Source organism: Nerophis ophidion, linkage group LG24 (genome assembly GCF_033978795.1).
Source record: "Nerophis ophidion isolate RoL-2023_Sa linkage group LG24, RoL_Noph_v1.0, whole genome shotgun sequence".
NCBI classification, from domain to species: Eukaryota; Metazoa; Chordata; class Actinopteri; order Syngnathiformes; family Syngnathidae; genus Nerophis; species Nerophis ophidion.
Window position 1 is genome coordinate 4287030 of NC_084634.1, and position 21370 is coordinate 4308399.

General features: G+C 37.1%; 2 protein-coding genes across 2 annotated transcripts in view; both read right to left on the bottom strand.

Moving 5' to 3' along the window:
- Positions 1-3471, bottom strand: part of capn3a (calpain 3a, (p94)) — a 35469-nt gene extending 31998 nt beyond the window's left edge. The window contains exon 1 of the mRNA XM_061885947.1: positions 3220-3471. Coding sequence (XP_061741931.1) covers positions 3220-3471 — 252 coding nt within the window. The remainder of the gene's footprint in view (positions 1-3219) is intronic.
- A 5649-nt stretch (positions 3472-9120) lies between these two features.
- Positions 9121-21370, bottom strand: part of ganc (glucosidase, alpha; neutral C) — a 75794-nt gene continuing 63544 nt past the window's right edge. The window contains exons 22-25 of the mRNA XM_061886898.1: positions 10291-10404; positions 9481-9593; positions 9304-9407; positions 9121-9230 (exon numbers count right to left, since the gene is read on the bottom strand). Of these exons, the coding sequence (XP_061742882.1) occupies positions 9121-9230; positions 9304-9407; positions 9481-9593; positions 10291-10404 (441 nt within the window). The remainder of the gene's footprint in view (positions 9231-9303; positions 9408-9480; positions 9594-10290; positions 10405-21370) is intronic.

Genomic DNA, 21370 nt, shown 5'->3' on the forward strand with positions numbered 1-21370 from the left:
TGAATAATGCTGTATAATAGACTCTATTTATATTATTCACATGTGAATAATGCTGTATAATAGACATTATTTATATTATTCACATGTGAATAATGCTGTATAATAGACTCTATTTATGTTATTCACATGTGAATAATGCTGTATAATAGACTCTATTTATATTATTCACATGTGAATAATGCTGTATAATAGACATTATTTATATTATTCACATGTGAATAATGCTGTATAATAGACTCTATTTATGTTATTCACATGTGAATAATGCTGTATAATAGACTCTATTTATATTATTCACATGTGAATAATGCTGTATAATAGACATTATTTATATTATTCACATGTGAATAATGCTGTATGATAGACTGTATTTATGTAATTTGCATGTGAATAATGATGTATAATAGACTGTATCTATGTTATTCACATGTGAATAATGCTGTATAATAGACTTTTTTTGACGTGAATAATGCTGAATAATAGACTGTATTTATGTCCTTCACATGTGAATAATGCTGTATAATAGACTGTTTTTCACATGTAAATAATGATGTATAATAGACTGTATTTATGTTATTCACATGTGAATAATGCTGTATAATAGACTCTATTTATATTATTCACATGTGAATAATGCTGTATAATAGACATTATTTATATTATTCACATGTGAATAATGCTGTATAATAGACTGTATTTATGTTATTCACATGTGAATAATGCTGTATAATAGACTCTGTTTATGTTATTCACATGTGAATAATGCTGTATAATAGACTCTGTTTATGTCATTCACATGTGAATAATGCTGTATAATAGACTGTATTTATATTATTCACATGTGAATAATGCTGTATAATAGACTGTATTTATGTTATTCACATGTGAATAATGCTGTATAATAGACTGTATTTATGTTATTCACATGTGAATAATGCTGTATAATAGACTCTGTTTATGTCATTCACATGTTAATAATGCTGTATAATAGACTGTATTTATGTTATTCACATGTGAATAATGCTGTATAATAGACTGTATTTATATTATTCACATGTGAATAATGATGTATGATAGACTGTATTTATGTAATTTGCATGTGAATAATGATGTATGATAGACTGTATTTATGTTATTCACATGTGAATAATGATGTAATATAGACTGTATTTATGTAATTTGCATGTGAATAATGATGTATGATAGACTGTATTTATGTTATTCACATGTGAATAATGCTGTATAATAGACTTTTTTTGACGTGAATAATGCTGAATAATAGACTGTATTTATGTCCTTCACATGTGAATAATGCTGTATAATAGACTATATTTATATTATTCACATGTGAATAATGCTGTATAAAAACTGTATTTGTTATTCACATGTGAATAATGCTGTATAATAGACTGTATTTATATTATTCACATGTAAATAATGCTTTATAATAGACTGTATATATGTTTTTCATATGTGAATAATGCTGTATAATTGACTGTTATTCACATGTGAATAATGCTGAATAATAGACTATATTTATATTATTCACATGTGAATAATGCTGTATAATAAACTGTATTTATATTATTTATATGTGAATAATGCTGTATAATAAACTATTTATATTGTTCACATGTGAATAATGCTGTATAATAGACTGTATTTATATTATTCACATGTGAATAATGCTGCATAATATACTATATTTATGTTATTCACATGTGAATAATGGTGTATAATAGACTATATTTATATTATTCACATGTGAATAATGCTGTATAATAGACTGTATTTATATTATTCGTATGTTGATAATGCTGTATAATAGACTGTATTTATGTTATTCACATGTGAATAATGCTTTATAATAGACTGTATTTATATTATATACATGTGAATAATGCTGTATAATAAACTGTATTTATATTATTCACATGTGAATAATGCTTTATAATGAACTGCTATTCACATGTGAATAATGCTCTATTATAGACTGTATTTATATTATTCACATGTGAATAATGCTGTATAATAGACTGTATTTATGTTTTTCATATGTGAATAATGCTGTATAATAGACTGTATTTATATTATTCACATGTAAATAATGCTGTATGATAGACTGTATTTATGTTATATACATGTGAATAATGCTGTATAATGAACTGTTATTCACATGTGAATAATGCTGTATAATAGACTCTATTTATATTATTCACATGTGAATAATGCTGTATAATAGACTCTATTTATATTATTCACATGTGAATAATGCTGTATGATAGACTGTATTTATGTAATTTGCATGTCAATCAATCAATCAATCATGTGAATAATGACTGTATTTATGTTATTCACATGTGAATAATGCTGTATAATAGACTTTTTTTGACGTGAATAATGCTGAATAATAGACTGTATTTATGTCCTTCACATGTGAATAATGCTGTATAATAGACTGTATTTATGTTTTTCATATGTGAATAATGCTGTATAATTGACTATATTATTCACATGTGAATAATGCTTTATAACAAACTTTATTTATATTGTTCACATGTGAATAATGCTGTATAATAAACTGTTTTTCACATGTGAATAATGCTGTATAATAGACAGTATTTATGTTATTTACATGTTGATAATGCTGTCTAATAAACTTTATTGATATTGTTCACATGTGAATAATGCTGTATAATAGACTGTTTTTCACATGTGAATAATGCTGTATAATAGACTGTATTTATGTTATTCACATGTGAATAATGCTGTATAATAGACTGTATTTATGTTTTTCATATGTGAATAATGCTGTATAATAGACTATTTACCTCATTCACATGTGAATAATGCTGTATAATAGACTGTATTTATATTATTCACATGTGAATAATGCTTTATAATAAACTTTATTTATATTATTCACATGTGAATAATGCTGTATAATAGACTGTATTTACCTCATATACATGTGAATAATGCTGTATAATAGACTATATTAATGTTATTCACATGTAAAAAATACTTAAGTGTTTATTGTCTATTGTGAGCAAACTGTGGTGCTGAATTCCCCCCCAGGGATCATTAAAGTACTTTATATTCTATTCTATTCAACGGGAACTTTTAAGGAGTTATTAAGATGTGGCAAAGTCCTCTCCGCCTCACAGTCCAGGTCACAACAATGAAGACCAATCAGGTCCCGGATGGATCCCCCCCTACCTTGGGTCTCTTCCAGACGATGTTCTTGACCTTGTTGGACTTGTGGCCCAGCTCCTTGAAGCCCAGGGACTCCACGCTGGCGGGGAAGGACTCGTCCTCGAAGAGGCTCTTCCGCCGGAGACATTCCTGCTGGAGGACGGCCAAGTCCTGGCCGTTGAAGCGCAGCGGCTTGTTCAGGGCGCCTTCCCCGTCCCTCCGCTCCCGCTCCCGGATCAGCCGGTCGCAGAAGAAGCCCGACGGCGTGTAGGGCATCTCGCGCCTTGGTCTCGCTCTCTCGTGGCTCCTGAGTTTTGTTTTGTTTTTTCCTTCAAGGGCCCCTCGCCACTCGTACTAAAGTTGTAAAGTAAAGAGCGCTGGCATAAATCCAAGGGGCAGACCTGTGATTGGCTGCCCCCCCCCCCCCCCCCTGACCCGGACCTCCCCCTCGGGGAAGAGGAGATTCGGCCCCATCGGCGCATTCACCTTTGGCCGCCCCGTGCGCGGAACACCGCGCCCGCGCGCACGATGATCTTCGCCATTGTCGGCGGACACAAAGGCCGGGGGGGGCCGCGTGCAAAGAGTGTCCGCCGGACCCCCTGCCTCAGCAGAAAGGCATTCAACCGCTTCTCAATGGAGCTCAGCGTCCAGCGGTCTCAGCAAGAACCGCCGCGGTGACGTCATCGCCAGGAGCCACCGGCCCAAGTTGTTAACGCTTTCGGGTTTGGACGCCGGGGAGTTGAAACAACCTGAGTCATCGGGAATGAAGACGAGCGTAACGCCGGCCGTACTAACTGTGGGGGCCAATTTTGCAAATGTTCACTTTTTTTGAAACAAGAACCAGGCATTGAAACAACGTTGATGATCCTTTAAAAAGCGACTTGGAAACGGCCCGGTGAAATAGTTGGGGTTCGTAAATTGAGACCACGTTCATGGATTCAGGTTGTCCTTCGGGAAATGGCCAAAAAGAACCCGACATTGATTGAACGGCGTCAAAAAGCGTGTTGTTTCAACATTCTATTTGTGTTCTACAAACCCCGTTTCCATATGAGTTGGGAAATTGTGTTTGATGTAAATATAAACAAAATTTGCATATCCTTTTCAAGCCATATTCAGTTGAATATGCTACAAAGACAACATATTTCATGTTCAAACTCATAAATAATAATTAACTTAGAATTTCCTGGCTGCAACACGTGCCAAAGTAGTTGGGAAAGGGCATGTTCACCACTGTGTTACATCACCTTTTCTTTCCATCCATCCATCCATCTTCTTCCGCTTATCCGAGGTCGGGTCGCGGGGGCAACAGCCTAAGCAGAGAAACCCAGACTTCCCTCTCCCCAGCCACTTCGTCTAGCTCTTCCCGGGGGATCCCGAGGCGTTCCCAGGTCAGCCGGGAGACATAGTCTTCCCAACGTGTCCTGGGTCTTCCCCGTGGCCTCCCTAGGGAGGCATTCGGGTGACATCCTGACCAGATGCCCGAACCACCTCATCTGTATACTGTATACTCTAGCCTTTAAATAGACTCCCTTTTTAGACCAGTTGATCTGCCGTTTCTTTTCTTTTTCTTCTATGTCCCACTCTCCCGTGTGGAGGGGGTCCGGTCCGATCCGGTGGCCATGTACTGCTCGCCTGTGTATCGGCTGGGGACATCTCTGCGCTGCTGGTCCGCCTACGCTTGGGATGGTTTCCTGCTGGCTCCGCTGTGAACGGGACTCTCGCTGCTGTGTCTTGGATCCTCTTTGGACTGGACTCTCGCGACTCTGTTGTATCCATTGTGGATTGAACTTTCACAGTATCATGTTAGACCCGCTCGACATCCATTGCTTTCCTCCTCTCCAAGGTTCTCATAGTCATCATTGTCACTGACGTCCCACTGGGTGTGAGTTTTCCTTGCCCTTATGTGGGCCTACCGAGGATGTCGTGGTGGTTTGTGCAGCCCTTTGAGACACTAGTGATTTAGGGCTATATAAGTAAACATTGATTGATTGATTGATCTGGCTCCTCTCCATGTGGAGGAGCAGCGGCTTTACTTTGAATTCCTCCCGGATGGCAGAGCTTCTCACCCTATCTCTAAGGGAGAGCCTTTTCTTTTAACAACACTCAATAAACGTTTGGGAAGTGAGGAAAGTAATTGTTGAAGCTTTGAAAGTGGAATTCTTTCCCATTCTTGTTTTATGTAGAGCTTCAGTCCTTCAACAGTCCGGGGTCTCCGCTGTCGGATTTTACGCTTCACACATTTTCCATGGGAGACAGGTCTGGACTGCAGGCGGGCCGGGAAAGTACCCGCACTAATTTTTTTTACGAAACCACGCTGTTGTAACACGTGGCTTGGCATTGTCTTGCTGAAATAAGCAGGGGCGTCCATGATAATATTGCTTGGATGACAACATATGTTGTTCCAAAACCTGTATGTACCTTTCAGCATTAATGGTGCCTTCACAGATGTGTAAGTTACCCATGCCTTGGGCACTAATGCACCCCCATACCATCACACATGCTGGCTTTTACACTTTGCGTCGATAACAGTCTGGATGGTTCACTTCCCCTTTGGTCCGAATGACACCATGTCGAATATTTCCAAAAACAATTTGAAATGTGGACTCGTCAGACCATAGAACACTTTTCCGCTTTGCATCAGTCCATCTCTGATGATCTCGGGCCCAGAGAACCTGGCGGCGTTTCTGGATGTTGTTGATAATTGGCTTTCGCTTTGCATAGTATAGCTTTAACTTGCACTTACAGATGTAGCGACCAACTGTATTTACTGACAGTGGTTTTCTGAAGTGTTCCTGAACCCATGTGGTGATATCCTTTAGAGATTGATGTCGGTTTTTGATACAGGGATGGAAGGTCACGGTCATTCAATGTTGGTTTCCGGCCATGCCGCTTATGTGGAGTGATTTCTCCAGATTCTCTGAACCTTTTGATGATATTATGGAGCGTAGATGTTGAAATCCCTAAATTTCTTGCAATTGCACTTTGAGAAAGGTTGTTCTTAAACTGTTTGACTATTTGCTCACACAGTTGTGGACAAAGGGGTGTACCTCGCCCCATCCTTTCTTGTGAAAGACTGAGCATTTTTTGGGAAGCTGTTTTTATACCCAATCATGGCACCCACCTGTTCCCAATTAGCCTGCACACCTGTGGGATGTTCCTAATAAGTGTTTGATGAGCATTCCTCGACTTTGTCTGTATTTATTGCCACCTTTCCCAACTTCTTTGTCACCTGTTGCTGGCATCAAATTCTAAAGTTAATGATTATTTGAAACAACAACAAAAAAAGTTTATGAGTTTGAACATCAAATATGTTGTCTTTGTAGCATATTCAACTGAATATGGCTTGAAAAGGATTCGCAAATCATTGTATTCTGTTTATATTTACATCTAACACAATTTCCCAACTCATATCGAAACGGGGTTTGTAGAACATGGGTTGGGAAATGACCAAAATTCAATGTTAAATCAAAGTAACAACCCAACATTGATTAAACATTGTCAAAAAGCATGTTGTTTCAACGTTGTGTTTGTGTTGTAGAATATTGGTTGGGAAATGACCAAATTTCAATGTTAAATCAACATCAGAACCCAACTTTCATGAAACGTCAAAAAGCATGTCGTTTAAACGTTGTAGAATGTGGGTTGAGAAACTACCAATATTCAATGTTAAATCAACATATCGACCTGAAATTGATTAAACGTCGTCAAAAAGCATGTTGTTTCAACGTTGTATTTGTGTTGTAGAATATTGGTTAGGAAATTTCGGTCCGCCTGTCGATCTCACAATCTACTTGTGGAGAGGCAGAGCCAACGGTCCGACAGACAGGCAGGGCATGCTTGAGCCTGGCCCAAGATGGCAGCGAGGGCGAGCGAGCGGCGAGGCGGGGCGCACCGGGAGCGGAGCCTCAATCAAGATCAGGTGCGTAGATCACGCACCTGGGGACAATCATGCAATCCTCTCGCACTGGTTAAAAGGGCGGCAGCCGTCAACGTGAGAGAGGCGGAGAGACTGGAAGAAGCAGGAGTGCAGCTGACTCAGAGCGAGAGAGGAGGAGAGCCGAATACAGACGACGAGCGAGCGGAAAAGAGGAGCGGTAAAGCGACCTGGACTGAGGTGTTTATTGAAAAATAAACAAAGTCAAACTGCTCAAAGTCATGTCCTTCCTTGGTGGTTCTGGGAACCCGCAAGACGACGGCTTGAGACCGTCACACTACTTTTACCTCACTCCTGAACAAGACTCCAAGGTACTTGGACTCCTCCTCTTGGGGCAAGATCTCTTCCCAACCCGGAGATGGCACTCCACCCTTTTCCGGGCGAGAACCATGGACTCTTACCTCTAAGGGAGAGCCCTGCCTCCCGGCCGAAGAAACTCATTTCGGCCGCTTATACCCGTGATCATGTTCTTTCGGTCATGACTGTAGGAACGTGGATCGACTAGTAAATCGGATAGATGCCGGTCCACATCACTGAAGACGCCGTACCAATCAACCTGTCGATCTCATAATCTACTTTTCCCTCACTTGTGAACAAGACTCCGAGGTACTTGAACTCCTCCACTTAGGGCAAGATCTCTTCCCCAACCCGGCGATGGCACCCCACCCTTTTCCAGGCACAAACCATAGACTTTACGTAGCCCTTCGTCACAAACGCCCCAAGGGGCAGTCAAAGATTCCTTCCTCCCCGGCCGCCCTGCAAGACGGGAGCATGACCGACCGACGAACAGAACCGGCCCAGGGAACCAGGTGCTTTTAGCGGGACTCACCGGCACCGCAGGTGTCCGGAGAGCATGTGGAACGAGCGCAGGCAGAACTCTGAGCTCCTCCTGGATGACCCAACTTCTCACCCTACCTCTAAGGGAGAGCCCCGCCGCCCGGCCGAAGAAACTAATTTCGACCGCTCATACCCGTGATCATGTTCTTTCGGTCATAACCCAAAGCTCATGACCGTAGGAACGTGGATAGACTGGTGAATCAGATCGATGCAGAGTCCGCATCACTGAATACGCCGCACAGGTCCGCCTGTCGATCTCACAATCTACTTTTCCCTCACTCGTGAACAAGACTCCGAGGTACTTGAACTCCTCCACTTGGAGCAAGATCTCTTCCCCAACCCGGCGATGGCACCCCACCCTTTTCCAGGCACAAACCATAGACTCTTACGTAGTCCTTCGTCACAAACACCCCAAGGGGCAGTCAAAGATTCCTTCCTCCCCGGCCGCCCTGGAAGACGGGAGCATGACCGACCGACGAACAGAACCGGGCGAGGGAACCAGGTGCTTTTAGCGGGACTCACCGGCACCGCAGGTGTCCGGAGAGCATGTGGAACGAGCCGGGCAGAACTCTGAGCTCCTCCCGGATGACCGAACTTCTCACCCTACCTCTAAGGGAGAGCCCCGCCACCCGGCCGAAGAAACTAATTTCGACCGCTCATACCCGTGATCATGTTCTTTCGGTCATAACCCAAAGCTCATGACCGTAGGAACGTGGATAGACTGGTGAATCAGATCGACGCAGAGTCCGCATCACTGAATACGCCGCACAGGTCCGCCTGTCGATCTCACAATCTACTTTTCCCTCACTCGTGAACAAAACTCCGAGGTACTTGAACTCCTCCACTTGGAGCAAGATCTCTTCCCCAACCCGGCGATGGCACTCTACCCTTTTCCGGGCGAGAACATAGTCCTTAATCACAAATGCCCCAAAGGGCTGCGCAAACCACAACGACATCTTCGGATCTGATCCCACATCCGGACAAAAAAAACAAAACTCAGTGGGAACCGTGACAAACCTTGGAAGGGACCACAGACACGAGAACAGAACACTCATTGACCCAAACTGGAAATCCTTTGAAAAAGGTCACAAAAAGCTTTTTGTCAGTTTACTTTTAATCAAGTAAGCAAGTTAAAATTTATCTCAGCTTTACTATCAACATATTTCTATGTCCCAGTCCTTCGCCACGCAGAGTTTCAACCCGTCAAGGGCGAGCGAGCGACGCTCCTCGTTGTACTCAAACTCCGCCGGGTTTCTCTCCGCCCCTGTGGACACAGCCAGAGTTCTGCGCGGGTTCTGCTAGGTAGACCATGCCACGTGTACCGTTGGGACGCTCACCTGGCACGTGCACCACCACCGAGGACGGCTTGCTCTTCACCCCCAAGACGGTGACCGACTGCACCGTCGTGTGGTGGTCGAAGTTCCCTTCCTCCCCGGCCGCCCTGGAAGACGGGAGCGTGACCAACCTACGAACAGAACCGGGCGAGGGCCCCAGGTGCTTTTAGCGGGACTCACCGGCTCCGCAGGTGTCCGGAGAGCATGTGGAAGGAGCGCAGGCAGAACTCCTTTTTGTCGCGGTAGGCGAAGGAGTGGCCGTCGTCCAGGTACACCTCACCTTTGGCGCCGCCCTGCAGGAGGTTGACAACAACAGCATGTCGTTGTAAATGACAGTGGGACCTGGATTTAGGAACGCCTCTAGTTGCGTCGTCCTCGGTTTACTCGCATAGCTCTTGGTCTCGGCGTACAAAGACTTTGTTCGCTCATTTTGCTTGACTTTTGAAGCCCTTTTGATGACATCACTTCCCGTACATGGGGGAAGGGTTATTTTGAAGGGGCGGGGCCCCCTACGTCACATCCTGTTTACATCCTGTACACACGGGCGCGGTATTTCGGAGCGCTTCGAGGCTAGCGGCCCTTCTGACGAATTAATTTACACAATTGTCGTACTTCGTTTTAGAGATGTCACGTCTATGGGATCACGTTTTGTTTTTCTCATGTTTGGTTTTGTTTTTTGGGACAATCAGTTCCTGTTTTCGCACTTCCTGGTTTGTTTTGTTACCATAGCAACTCGTTAGTCACGCCCCTGTCCTCATGTCTCACACCTGTTTGCACTAATCATGCCCATTATTTAAACCTGTAGTTGCCAGGTGGTCAGCCTGGCGACTTTACCTACACTTCCTTCCATCCCTCAGTGTTGCTGGCATCAAATTCTAAAGTTAATGATTATTTGCACAGAAAAAAAAATGTTTATCATTTTGAACATCAAATATGTTGTCTTTGTAGCATATTCAATTGAATATGGCTTGAAAATGAAGTCCTGCTCACCTCAGAGTCCAGAGCCACCGTAATGGACAGGGGCATTTTCTGGAGGTCGGCGGTACAAGTCCCGACGGCTGCCGCTCTGCAGACCACCGAGCCTCCTCGCTGGTACACCGGAATCTGGTGAAGGAAATAAGGTCCGCTTCAACTCTCAACCTGCTCAGACCAAACTAGTCAAAGAGAACCTCTTACGGTCCACTTCTGCCTTCCAGTCACAGAAATGCCTTACAAGTAAAAAAAAAACCCAATAACAAATTAAAGCTGCAAGCAGCGATGGACGGGACCGACTTTTGCTGGTGTTTCCTGCCTTTACCCATTCAACATATCTTTACCTGCACATTACCTACCTTCCCTGCATCCTGGGGTCACACTGGTGCTTCTTTCTGTCACCCATACATGCTGGTGCTTCCTGCCATCACCCAGACAACATATCTTTACCTGCACATTACCTACCTTCTCTGTATCCTGGAGTCAAACTGGTGCCTCCTTCTTTCACCCAGTCAACATATCTTTACCTGCACATTACCTACCTTCTCTGCATTGTGTGGTCACGCTGGTGCTTCCTGCTTTTAAGCGGCCTTCTTGAGACGGCAGCAGCGCAGCAGCATCAGTTCTTTGAAGGCTCGTAAAATAAAAACCGGAGCAGTTAGAAAAACTTTTTGCGCAACTTTGAATCAGAAGGGTTCAATCTCTTTCCTGTGCGAGTTTGAAGCCGACACAACAAATGGGCTCAGAGGAGATAATGTTTGAAAAAAGGTGAGGGGTTTTTACAAAACTTTTGTTTTGAATGGGTAATTGCCAACTTCCTGTTGATTTTTGCTGAAGGATGTCAATGAATGAAATTTAGGTCTAAGTGAGACCTACATAGAGGTTTTTGTTTCATGTCTCTACGACATTCTTACCGGAAGTTACAAGTAGTTTTGTCTGTGTTTTCTTCTTTGGAGCAGTTATGTCTGTGTTTTATTCCTAGGGGGCGCTAGAGCGCAATTTTGAGTTTTGGGGTTTGTTTTTTTCTTAGATCGCAATTTTCGCCGGTCCTGATGTGTGTGTCCAGTTTGGTGAGTTTTGAATCATTTTAAGGGGGTCAAATTACAGCTCAAAGAGGCTAAAATGACATTTTTTTTAGGAAACTTTTGTTTTGAAGGGGTGTTTGCCAACTTCCTGTTGATTTTTGCTAAAGGATGTCAGTGTATGAAATCTAGGTCTAAGTCAGACCAACATAGAGGTTTTTGTTTCATGTCTCTACGACATTCTTAACGGACGTTACAAGCAGTTTTGTTTGTGTTTTTTCCTAGGGGGCGCTAGAGCGCAATTTTAAATTATTATCATTTTTTTTTTAATTAGATGGCAATTCTCGCCAGTCCTGATGTGTGTGTTAAATTTAGTGAGTTTTGAAGCATGTTAAGGGGGTCAAATTACAGCTCAAAGAGGCGGCGGTATAATAATAATAAAACCTTAGAATTACAATAGGGTCCTCAGTCCCAAAGGGAAATTCGGTCCCTAAAAATCTGTGAATTTAGATAATTTCTTGTAACTCCATTGTTGTGTTTTGATTGTTCTTAATTGGCTAGTTTGGGCTCATATGTTTTAATGTCATCAAACATCAAAAGCAAAAATGCACTTTATTAATATGTCAGAATGTTTTTTTAAATTTTGTTATTGAAGTATTGTGTTTGTGTGAATTTTATCTTGAATAAAGTTCTATATTTTATGTGATTAACTGTTATTTTATTTTGACACCTTCCTGTTATGGCATACCGTCAGGCTTCCGTAGTTTCCTCTGTCTTCTGTAGCCCCTCCCTTTCCGCCTCACTTCCTGTTTGCGACGCCGAGGTAAGTTGTGTCCTAATTGTTGTCTCGCTGTGTGTGCTTTTCTAACCCAAAACGAAGGCTTTATGTTTGTAATTCCCGCCGTATATTGTTTTGTTTTTATGTACCCTTGAGATATCAAGTGTTTTTGTGTTATTTTAACCGCCGTTTTGTGCGCTACAAGCCTTCAGTTTGATTGACAGTTTTGGCGCGATTTGTTTGGAAGAGTCCTCTTTCATGTCACGTGACTACAACGTCCTTTTATTATTTTAATTTTGTATTTTTATTTTATTTTATAAGCATTTATGTAAATTGCAACATTTACAAACATTCCTGTTGGTAAAAAAATATATTGTATATCTTTCATGTAACGTGATTAAGACGTCCTTTTTTATTTTAATGACATTTTTTTTTTTCATTTTCATTTGATAAACCTTTATTTATAAATTGCAACATTTACATACAGTCCTGTTGGTAAAAAAATATATATCTCATCTCTTTCATGTCACGTGATTACAACGTCCTTTAATTTTTTTTTTTTTTTTCTAATTTATGAACCTCTATTTATTATTGCAACATTTACAAACAGTCCTATTGGTAAAAATATATATTTTATTTATTTCATGTCACGTGACTACAACATCCTTTTTTTATTTTAATTTTTGTTTTTAATTTCTGTTTTTTTTAAATTTTATAAACCTTTATTCATAAATTGCAACATGTACAAACAGTCCTGTTGGTAAAAAAATATGTTTTATTTCTTTCATGTCACGTGACTACAACGTCCTATTTTAATTTTTTTAATTTTTATTTTATTTTATAAACCTTCATTCATAAATTGCAACTTTTACAAACAGTCCTGTTGGTAAAAAAATAATTTTATTCCTCTCATGTCACGTGACTACAACGTCCATTTTTAATTAAAATTTTAAAAATGTGTATTTATTTTATTTATTTTATAAACCTTTATTTATAAATTGCAACATTTACAAACAGTCCTGTTGGTGAAAAATATATTATATTTCTTACATGTCACGTGACTACAACGTCCTTTTTTAATGTTTATTTTTATTGTTTTTTTTGTTAGTTTTATTACTTTTATAAACCTTTATTTATAAATTGCAACATTTACAAACAGTCCTGTTGGTAAAAAATATATTTTATTTCCTTCATGTCACTTGACTACAACGTCCTTTTTTAATTTGAATTTTTATTGTTTTTATTTATTTTTTTATTTTATTTTATAAATTGCAACATTTACAAACAGTCCTGTTGGTAAAACATGTATTATTTCTTTCATGTCACGTGACTACAACATGGTTTTTTAAATTTTAATATTTATTGTATTTATTTTTTTAAATTTTATAAACCTTTATTTATCAATTGCAACATTTACAAACAGTCCTGTTGGTAAAACATGTATTATTTCTTTCATGTCACGTGACTACAACATGGTTTTTTAAATTTTAATATTTATTGTATTTATTTTTTTAAATTTTATAAACCTTTATTTATCAATTGCAACATTTACAAACAGTTCTGTTGGTAAAAAAATATATTTTATTTCTTTCATGTCACGTGACTACAATATCCTTTTTTAATTTTAATTTTTAAAAATGTGTATTTATTTTTTTTATTTTATAAACCTTTATTTATAAATTGCAACATTTACAAACAGTCTTGTTGGTAAAAAATATATTTGATTTATTTCATGTCACGTGACTACAACCTCCTTTTTTCATTTGAATTTTTATTGTTTATATTATTTTAATTTTATAAACCTTTATTTATAAATTGCAACATTTACAAACAGTCCTGTTGGTAAAAACTTTTATTTCTTTCATGTCACAAAACTACAACGTCCTTTTTTAATTTTAATTTAAAACATTTTTACTAATTTTTAAAATTTCATAAACCTTTATTTATAAATTGCAACATTTACAAACAGTCCTGTTGGTAAAAAATATATTTTATTTCTTACATGTCACGTGACTACAACGTCCTTTTTTAATTTAAATTTTTAAAAATGTGTATTTTTTTTTATTTTTTTATTAACCTTTATTTATAAATTGCAACATTGACAAACAGTCCTGTTGATAAAAAATGTTTTATTTATTTCATTTTAATTTTAATTTTTTGTTTTTTGAATTTTATGAACATTTATTTACAAACTGCATAATTTATAAACAGTCCTGTTGGTAAAAATTTTTTTTCCCTTTCATATCACGTGACCACCACTTCCTGTTGGTAAAATGTGTTTTCTTTCTTTCAGGTGTAAGAAGAAGAGCGCTACAAGGAGTCACAGAAAAGGACTTTATCTGTTGTTTTATTACTTCATTCTCAGGTATGTTTAATACTGTAAATGTGCTTTTATTGAACTCTTTCCCCACGCAGTTCTGTATTTTGGCCGCTAGTCGGCAGTGTTGACTCTTCATCTAATAATTGAGTTGAGTTGTTTCTTACTGCAATTTAGTCCTTAAATAAAATATTGAACATACTAGACAACTTGTCTTTTAGTAGTAGGTATAACAAAAAAAAAGACTCCTAATTAGTCTGCTGACATATGCAGTAACATATTGTGTCATTTTTACACCTATTATTTTGTCAACATTATGAGGGACAAACTGTAAAAATGTATTATTAATTAACTTGTTAATTTACTGTTAATATCTGCTTATTTTTTTCTTTTAACATGAACTATCTACTCTTCTGTCAAAATGTAATAGTCACTTATTCTACTCTTCTTTGATACTATAACATTAGTTTTGGATGATACCACATATTTAGGTATCGATCCGATACCAAGTAGTTACAGGATCGTACGCTGGTCATATTCAAAGTCCTCATCATGTGTCCAGGACATATTTCTTGTGAATTTAACAAAAAAAAAGATTTTGTGATGCAAAAAATATCGATGTAATCATAGTAGTATCAACTAGATACGCTCTTGTATTTGGTATCATTACAGTGGATATCGGGTGTATATCCACCCATGGCGTTTGTTTACATTGTGACGCCGGTGAGCTACGGTGTGTAGTGAAACATGTTTGGCTATTCCTCATCCTCCAGTGATAGTGATACTTGTAAGAAACTTTATTTGTCGCCATGGAGGCGAGGATTAGTGATTTAGAAGTAGCTTCTTGAGGGTGTTTCAGTGTTATAACTTCACCTTTATCTTTACTTTTTACACCAAAATGTGTCCATTCTCCCTTTTCTGTCTCCACACTGTGTCTGCTTGTGTGTGTGTGTGTGTGTGTGTGTGTGTGTGTGTGTGTGTGTGTGTGTGTGTGTGTGTGTGTGTGTGTGTGTGTGTGTGTGTGTGTGTGTGTGTGTGTGTGTGTGTGTGTGTGTGTGTGTGTGTGTGTGTGTGTGTGTGTGTGTGTGTGTGTGTGTGTGTGTGTGCTGCCGAACATGACCGTTACAAAAGGGGGCGGGCGGGAACAGGTACTTTTTAGAGGCGGTATACTACTGAATATGATTAATTAGTAGTGCAGTACTATACTGTACAACCTTAAATGATAGTGTGTATACTTAGGTCTACTACACTACTGTATTTTGATGTTGTCATTATTGTGGTACTTAATGAATACTTAGGTGTCCTACACTACTGTATTTTATTGTTGTCATTATGCTGGTACTTAATGAATACTTAGGTCTACTACACTACTGTATTTCAATGTTGTCATTATGGTGGTACTTAATTAATACTTAGGTCCACTACACTACTGTATTTCAATGTTGTCATTATGGTGGTACTTAATGAATACTTAGGTCTACTACACTCCTGTATTTTAATGTTGTCATTATGGTGGTACTTAATGAATACTTAGGTCTACTACACTACTGTATTTTGATGTTGTCATTATGGTGGTACTTAATGAATACTTAGGTCGACTACACTACTGTATTTTAATGTTGTCATGGTGGTATTTAATGAATACTTAGGTCTACTACACTACTGTATTTTAATATTGTCAGTATGGTGGTACTTAATGAACACTTGGGTTTACTACACTACTGTATTTTAACGATGTCATCATGGTGGTACTTAATGAATACTTAGGTCTACTACACTACTGTATTTTAATGTTGTCATCATGGTGGTACTTAATGAATACTTAGGTCTACTACACTACTGTATTTTAATGTTGTCATCATGGTGGTACTTAATGAATACTTAGGTCTACTACACTACTGTATTTTAATGTTGTCATCATGGTGGTACTTAATGAATACTTAGGTCTACTACACTACTGTTTTCAATGTTGTCATTATGGTGGTACTTAATGAATACTTGGGTTTACTACATTACTGTATTTTAATGTTATCGTGGTATTTAATGAATACTTACGTCTACTACACTACTGTATTTTAATGTTGTCATTATGGTGGTACTTAATGAATACTTAGGTCTACTACACTACTGTATTTTAATGTCGTCATTATGGTGGTACTTAACAAATACTTGGGTCCACTACACTACTGTATTTTAATGTTGTCATTATGGTGGTACTTAATGAATACTTAGGTCTACTACACTACTGTATTTTAATGTTGTCATTCTGGTGGTACTTAATGAATACTTAGGTCTACTACACTACTGTATTTTAATGTTGTCATTATGGTGGTACTTAATGAATACTTAGGTCTACTACACTACTGTATTTTAATGTCGTCATTATGGTGGTACTTAACAAATACTTGGGTCTACTACACTACTGTATTTTAATGTTGTCATTATGGTGGTACTTAATGAATACTTAGGTCTACTACACTACTGTAAATTAATGTTGTCATTATGTTTAATGTTGTCATTATGGTGGTACTTAATGAATACTTAGGTCTACTACACTCCTGTATTTTAATGTTGTCATTATGGTGGTACTTAATGAATACTTAGGTCTACTACACTCCTGTATTTTAATGTCGTTATTATGGTGGTGCTTACTGAATACTTAGGTCTACTACACTCCTGTATTTTAATGTTGTCATCATGGTGGTACTTAATGAATACTTAGGTCTACTACACTACTGTATTTTGATGTTGTCATTATGGTGGTACTTAATGAATACTTAGGTCTACTACACTACTGTATTTTGATGTTGTCATTATGGTGGTACTTAATGAATACTTAGGTCTACTACACTCCTGTATTTTAATGTTGTCATCATGGTGGTACTTAATGAATACTTAGGTCTACTACACTACTGTATTTTGATGTTGTCATTATGGTGGTACTTAATGAATACCTAGGTCTACTACACTCCTGTATTTTAATGTTGTCATTATGGTGGTACTTAATGAATACTTAGGTCTACTACACTACTGTATTTTAATGCTGTCATTATGGTGGTACTTACTGAATACTTAGGTCTACTACACTCCTGTATTTTAATGTTGTCATTATGGTGGTACTTAATGAATACTTAGGTCTACTACACTACTGTATTTTGATGTTGTCATTATGGTGGTACTTAATGAATACTTAGGTCTACTACACTCCTGTATTTTAATGTTGTCATTATGGTGGTACTTAATGAATACTTAGGTCTACTACACTACTGTATTTTGATGTTGTCATTATGGTGTTACTTAATGAATACTTAGGTCTACTACACTACTGTATTTTAATGTTGTCATTATGGTGGTACTTAATGAACACTTGGGTTTACTACACTACTGTATTTTAATGTTGTCATGGTGGTATTTAATGAATACTTAGGTCTACTACACTACTGTATTTTAATATTGTCAGTATGGATGTACTTAATGAACACTTGGGTTTACTACACTACTGTATTTTAATGTTATCATGGTGGTACTTATTGTATACTTTGGTCTACTACACTACTGTATTTTAACGATGTCATCATGGTGGTACTTAATGAATACTTAGGTCTACTACACTACTGTATTTTAATGTTGTCATCATGGTGGTACTTAATGAATACTTAGGTCTACTACACTACTGTATTTTAATGTTGTCATCATGGTGGTACTTAATGAATACTTAGGTCTACTACACTACTGTAATTTAATATTGTCATTATGGTGGTACTTAATGAATACTTAGGTCTACTACACTACTGTTTTCAATGTTGTCATTATGGTGGTACTTAATGAATACTTGGGTTTACTACATTACTGTATTTTAATGTTATCGTGGTATTTAATGAATACTTACGTCTACTACACTACTGTATTTTAATATTGTCATTATGGTGGTACGTAACGAATATTTGGGTCTACTACACCACTGTGTTTTAATGTTATTATTGTGGTACTTGATGAATACTTAGGTATACTACTTTACTGTATTTTAATGTTGTCATTATGGTGGTACTTAATGAATAATTAGGTCTACTACACTACTGTATTTTAATGTTGTCATTATGATGGTACTTAACGAATACTTAGGTCTACTACACTACTGTATTTTGATGTTGTCATGGTGGTACTTAATGAATACTTAGGTCTACTACACTACTGTATTTTAAGGCTGTCATTATGGTGGTACTTAATGAATACTTAGGTCGACTACACTACTGTAAATTAATGTTGTCATTATGTTTAATGTTGTCATTATGGTGGTACTTAATGAACACTTGGGTTTACTACACTACTGTATTTTAATGTTGTCATGGTGGTATTTAATGAATACTTAGGTCTACTACACTACTGTATTTTAATATTGTCAGTATGGTGGTACTTAATGAACACTTGGGTTTACTACACTACTGTATTTTAACGATGTCATCATGGTGGTACTTAATGAATACTTAGGTCTACTACACTACTGTATTTTAATGTTGTCATCATGGTGGTACTTAATGAATACTTAGGTCTACTACACTACTGTAATTTAATATTGTCATTATGGTGGTACTTAATGAATACTTAGGTCTACTACACTACTGTTTTCAATGTTGTCATTATGGTGGTACTTAATGAATACTTGGGTTTACTACATTACTGTATTTTAATGTTATCGTGGTATTTAATGAATACTTACGTCTACTACACTACTGTATTTTAATATTGTCATTATGGTGGTACGTAACGAATATTTGGGTCTACTACACCACTGTGTTTTAATGTTATTATTGTGGTACTTGATGAATACTTAGGTATACTACTTTACTGTATTTTAATGTTGTCATTATGGTGGTACTTAATGAATAATTAGGTCTACTACACTACTGTATTTTAATGTTGTCATTATGATGGTACTTAACGAATACTTAGGTCTACTACACTACTGTATTTTGATGTTGTCATGGTGGTACTTAATGAATACTTAGGTCTACTACACTACTGTATTTTAAGGCTGTCATTATGGTGGTACTTAATGAATACTTAGGTCGACTACACTACTGTAAATTAATGTTGTCATTATGTTTAATGTTGTCATTATGGTGGTACTTAATGAACACTTGGGTTTACTACACTACTGTATTTTAATGTTGTCATGGTGGTATTTAATGAATACTTAGGTCTACTACACTACTGTATTTTAATATTGTCAGTATGGTGGTACTTAATGAACACTTGGGTTTACTACACTACTGTATTTTAACGATGTCATCATGGTGGTACTTAATGAATACTTAGGTCTACTACACTACTGTATTTTAATGTTGTCATCATGGTGGTACTTAATGAATACTTAGGTCTACTACACTACTGTATTTTAATGTTGTCATCATGGTGGTACTTAATGAATACTTAGGTCTACTACACTACTGTATTTTAATGTTGTCATCATGGTGGTACTTAATGAATACTTAGGTCTACTACACTACTGTTTTCAATGTTGTCATTATGGTGGTACTTAATGAATACTTGGGTTTACTACATTACTGTATTTTAATGTTATCGTGGTATTTAATGAATACTTACGTCTACTACACTACTGTATTTTAATGTTGTCATTATGGTGGTACTTAATGAATACTTAGGTCTACTACACTACTGTATTTTAATGTCGTCATTATGGTGGTACTTAACAAATACTTGGGTCTACTACACTACTGTATTTTAATGTTGTCATTATGGTGGTACTTAATGAATACTTAGGTCTACTACACTACTGTATTTTAATGTTGTCATTCTGGTGGTACTTAATGAATACCTAGGTCTACTACACTCCTGTATTTTAATGTTGTCATTATGGTGGTACTTAATGAATACTTAGGTCTACTACACTACTGTATTTTAATGCTGTCATTATGGTGGTACTTACTGAATACTTAGGTCTACTACACTCCTGTATTTTAATGTTGTCATTATGGTGGTACTTAATGAATACTTAGGTCTACTACACTACTGTATATTGATGTTGTCATTATGGTGGTACTTAATGAATACTTAGGTCTACTACACTCCTGTATTTTAATGTTGTCATTATGGTGGTACTTAATGAATACTTAGGTCTACTACACTACTGTATTTTGATGTTGTCATTATGGTGTTACTTAATGAATACTTAGGTCTACTACACTACTGTATTTTAATGTCGTCATTATGGTGGTACTTAACAAATACTTGGGTTTACTACACTACTGTATTTTAATGTTGTCATGGTGGTATTTAATGAATACTTAGGTCTACTACACTACTGTATTTTAATGTTATCATGGTGGTACTTATTGTATACTTTGGTCTACTACACTACTGTATTTTAACGATGTCATCATGGTGGTACTTAATGAATACTTAGGTCTACTACACTACTGTATTTTAATGTTGTCATCATGGTGATACTTAATGAATACTTAGGTCTACTACACTACTGTAATTTAATCTTGTCATTATGGTGGTACTTAATGAATACTTAGGTCTACTACACTACTGTTTTCAATGTTGTCATTATGGTGGTACTTAATGAATACTTGGGTTTACTACATTACTGTATTTTAATGTTATCGTGGTATTTAATGAATACTTACGTCTACTACACTACTGTATTTTAATATTGTCATTATGGTGGTACTTAACGAATATTTGGGTCTACTACACCACTGTGTTTTAATGTTATTATTGTGGTACTTGATGAATACTTAGGTATACTACTTTACTGTATTTTAATGTTGTCATTATGGTGGTACTTAATGAATACTTAGGTCTACTACACTACTGTATTTTAATGTTGCTCATTATTGTGGTAATTAATGACTACTTAGGTCTACAACACTACTCTATTTTAATGTTGCTCATTATGGTGGTACTTAATGAATACTTAGGTCTACTACACTACTGTATTTTAATGTTGTCATT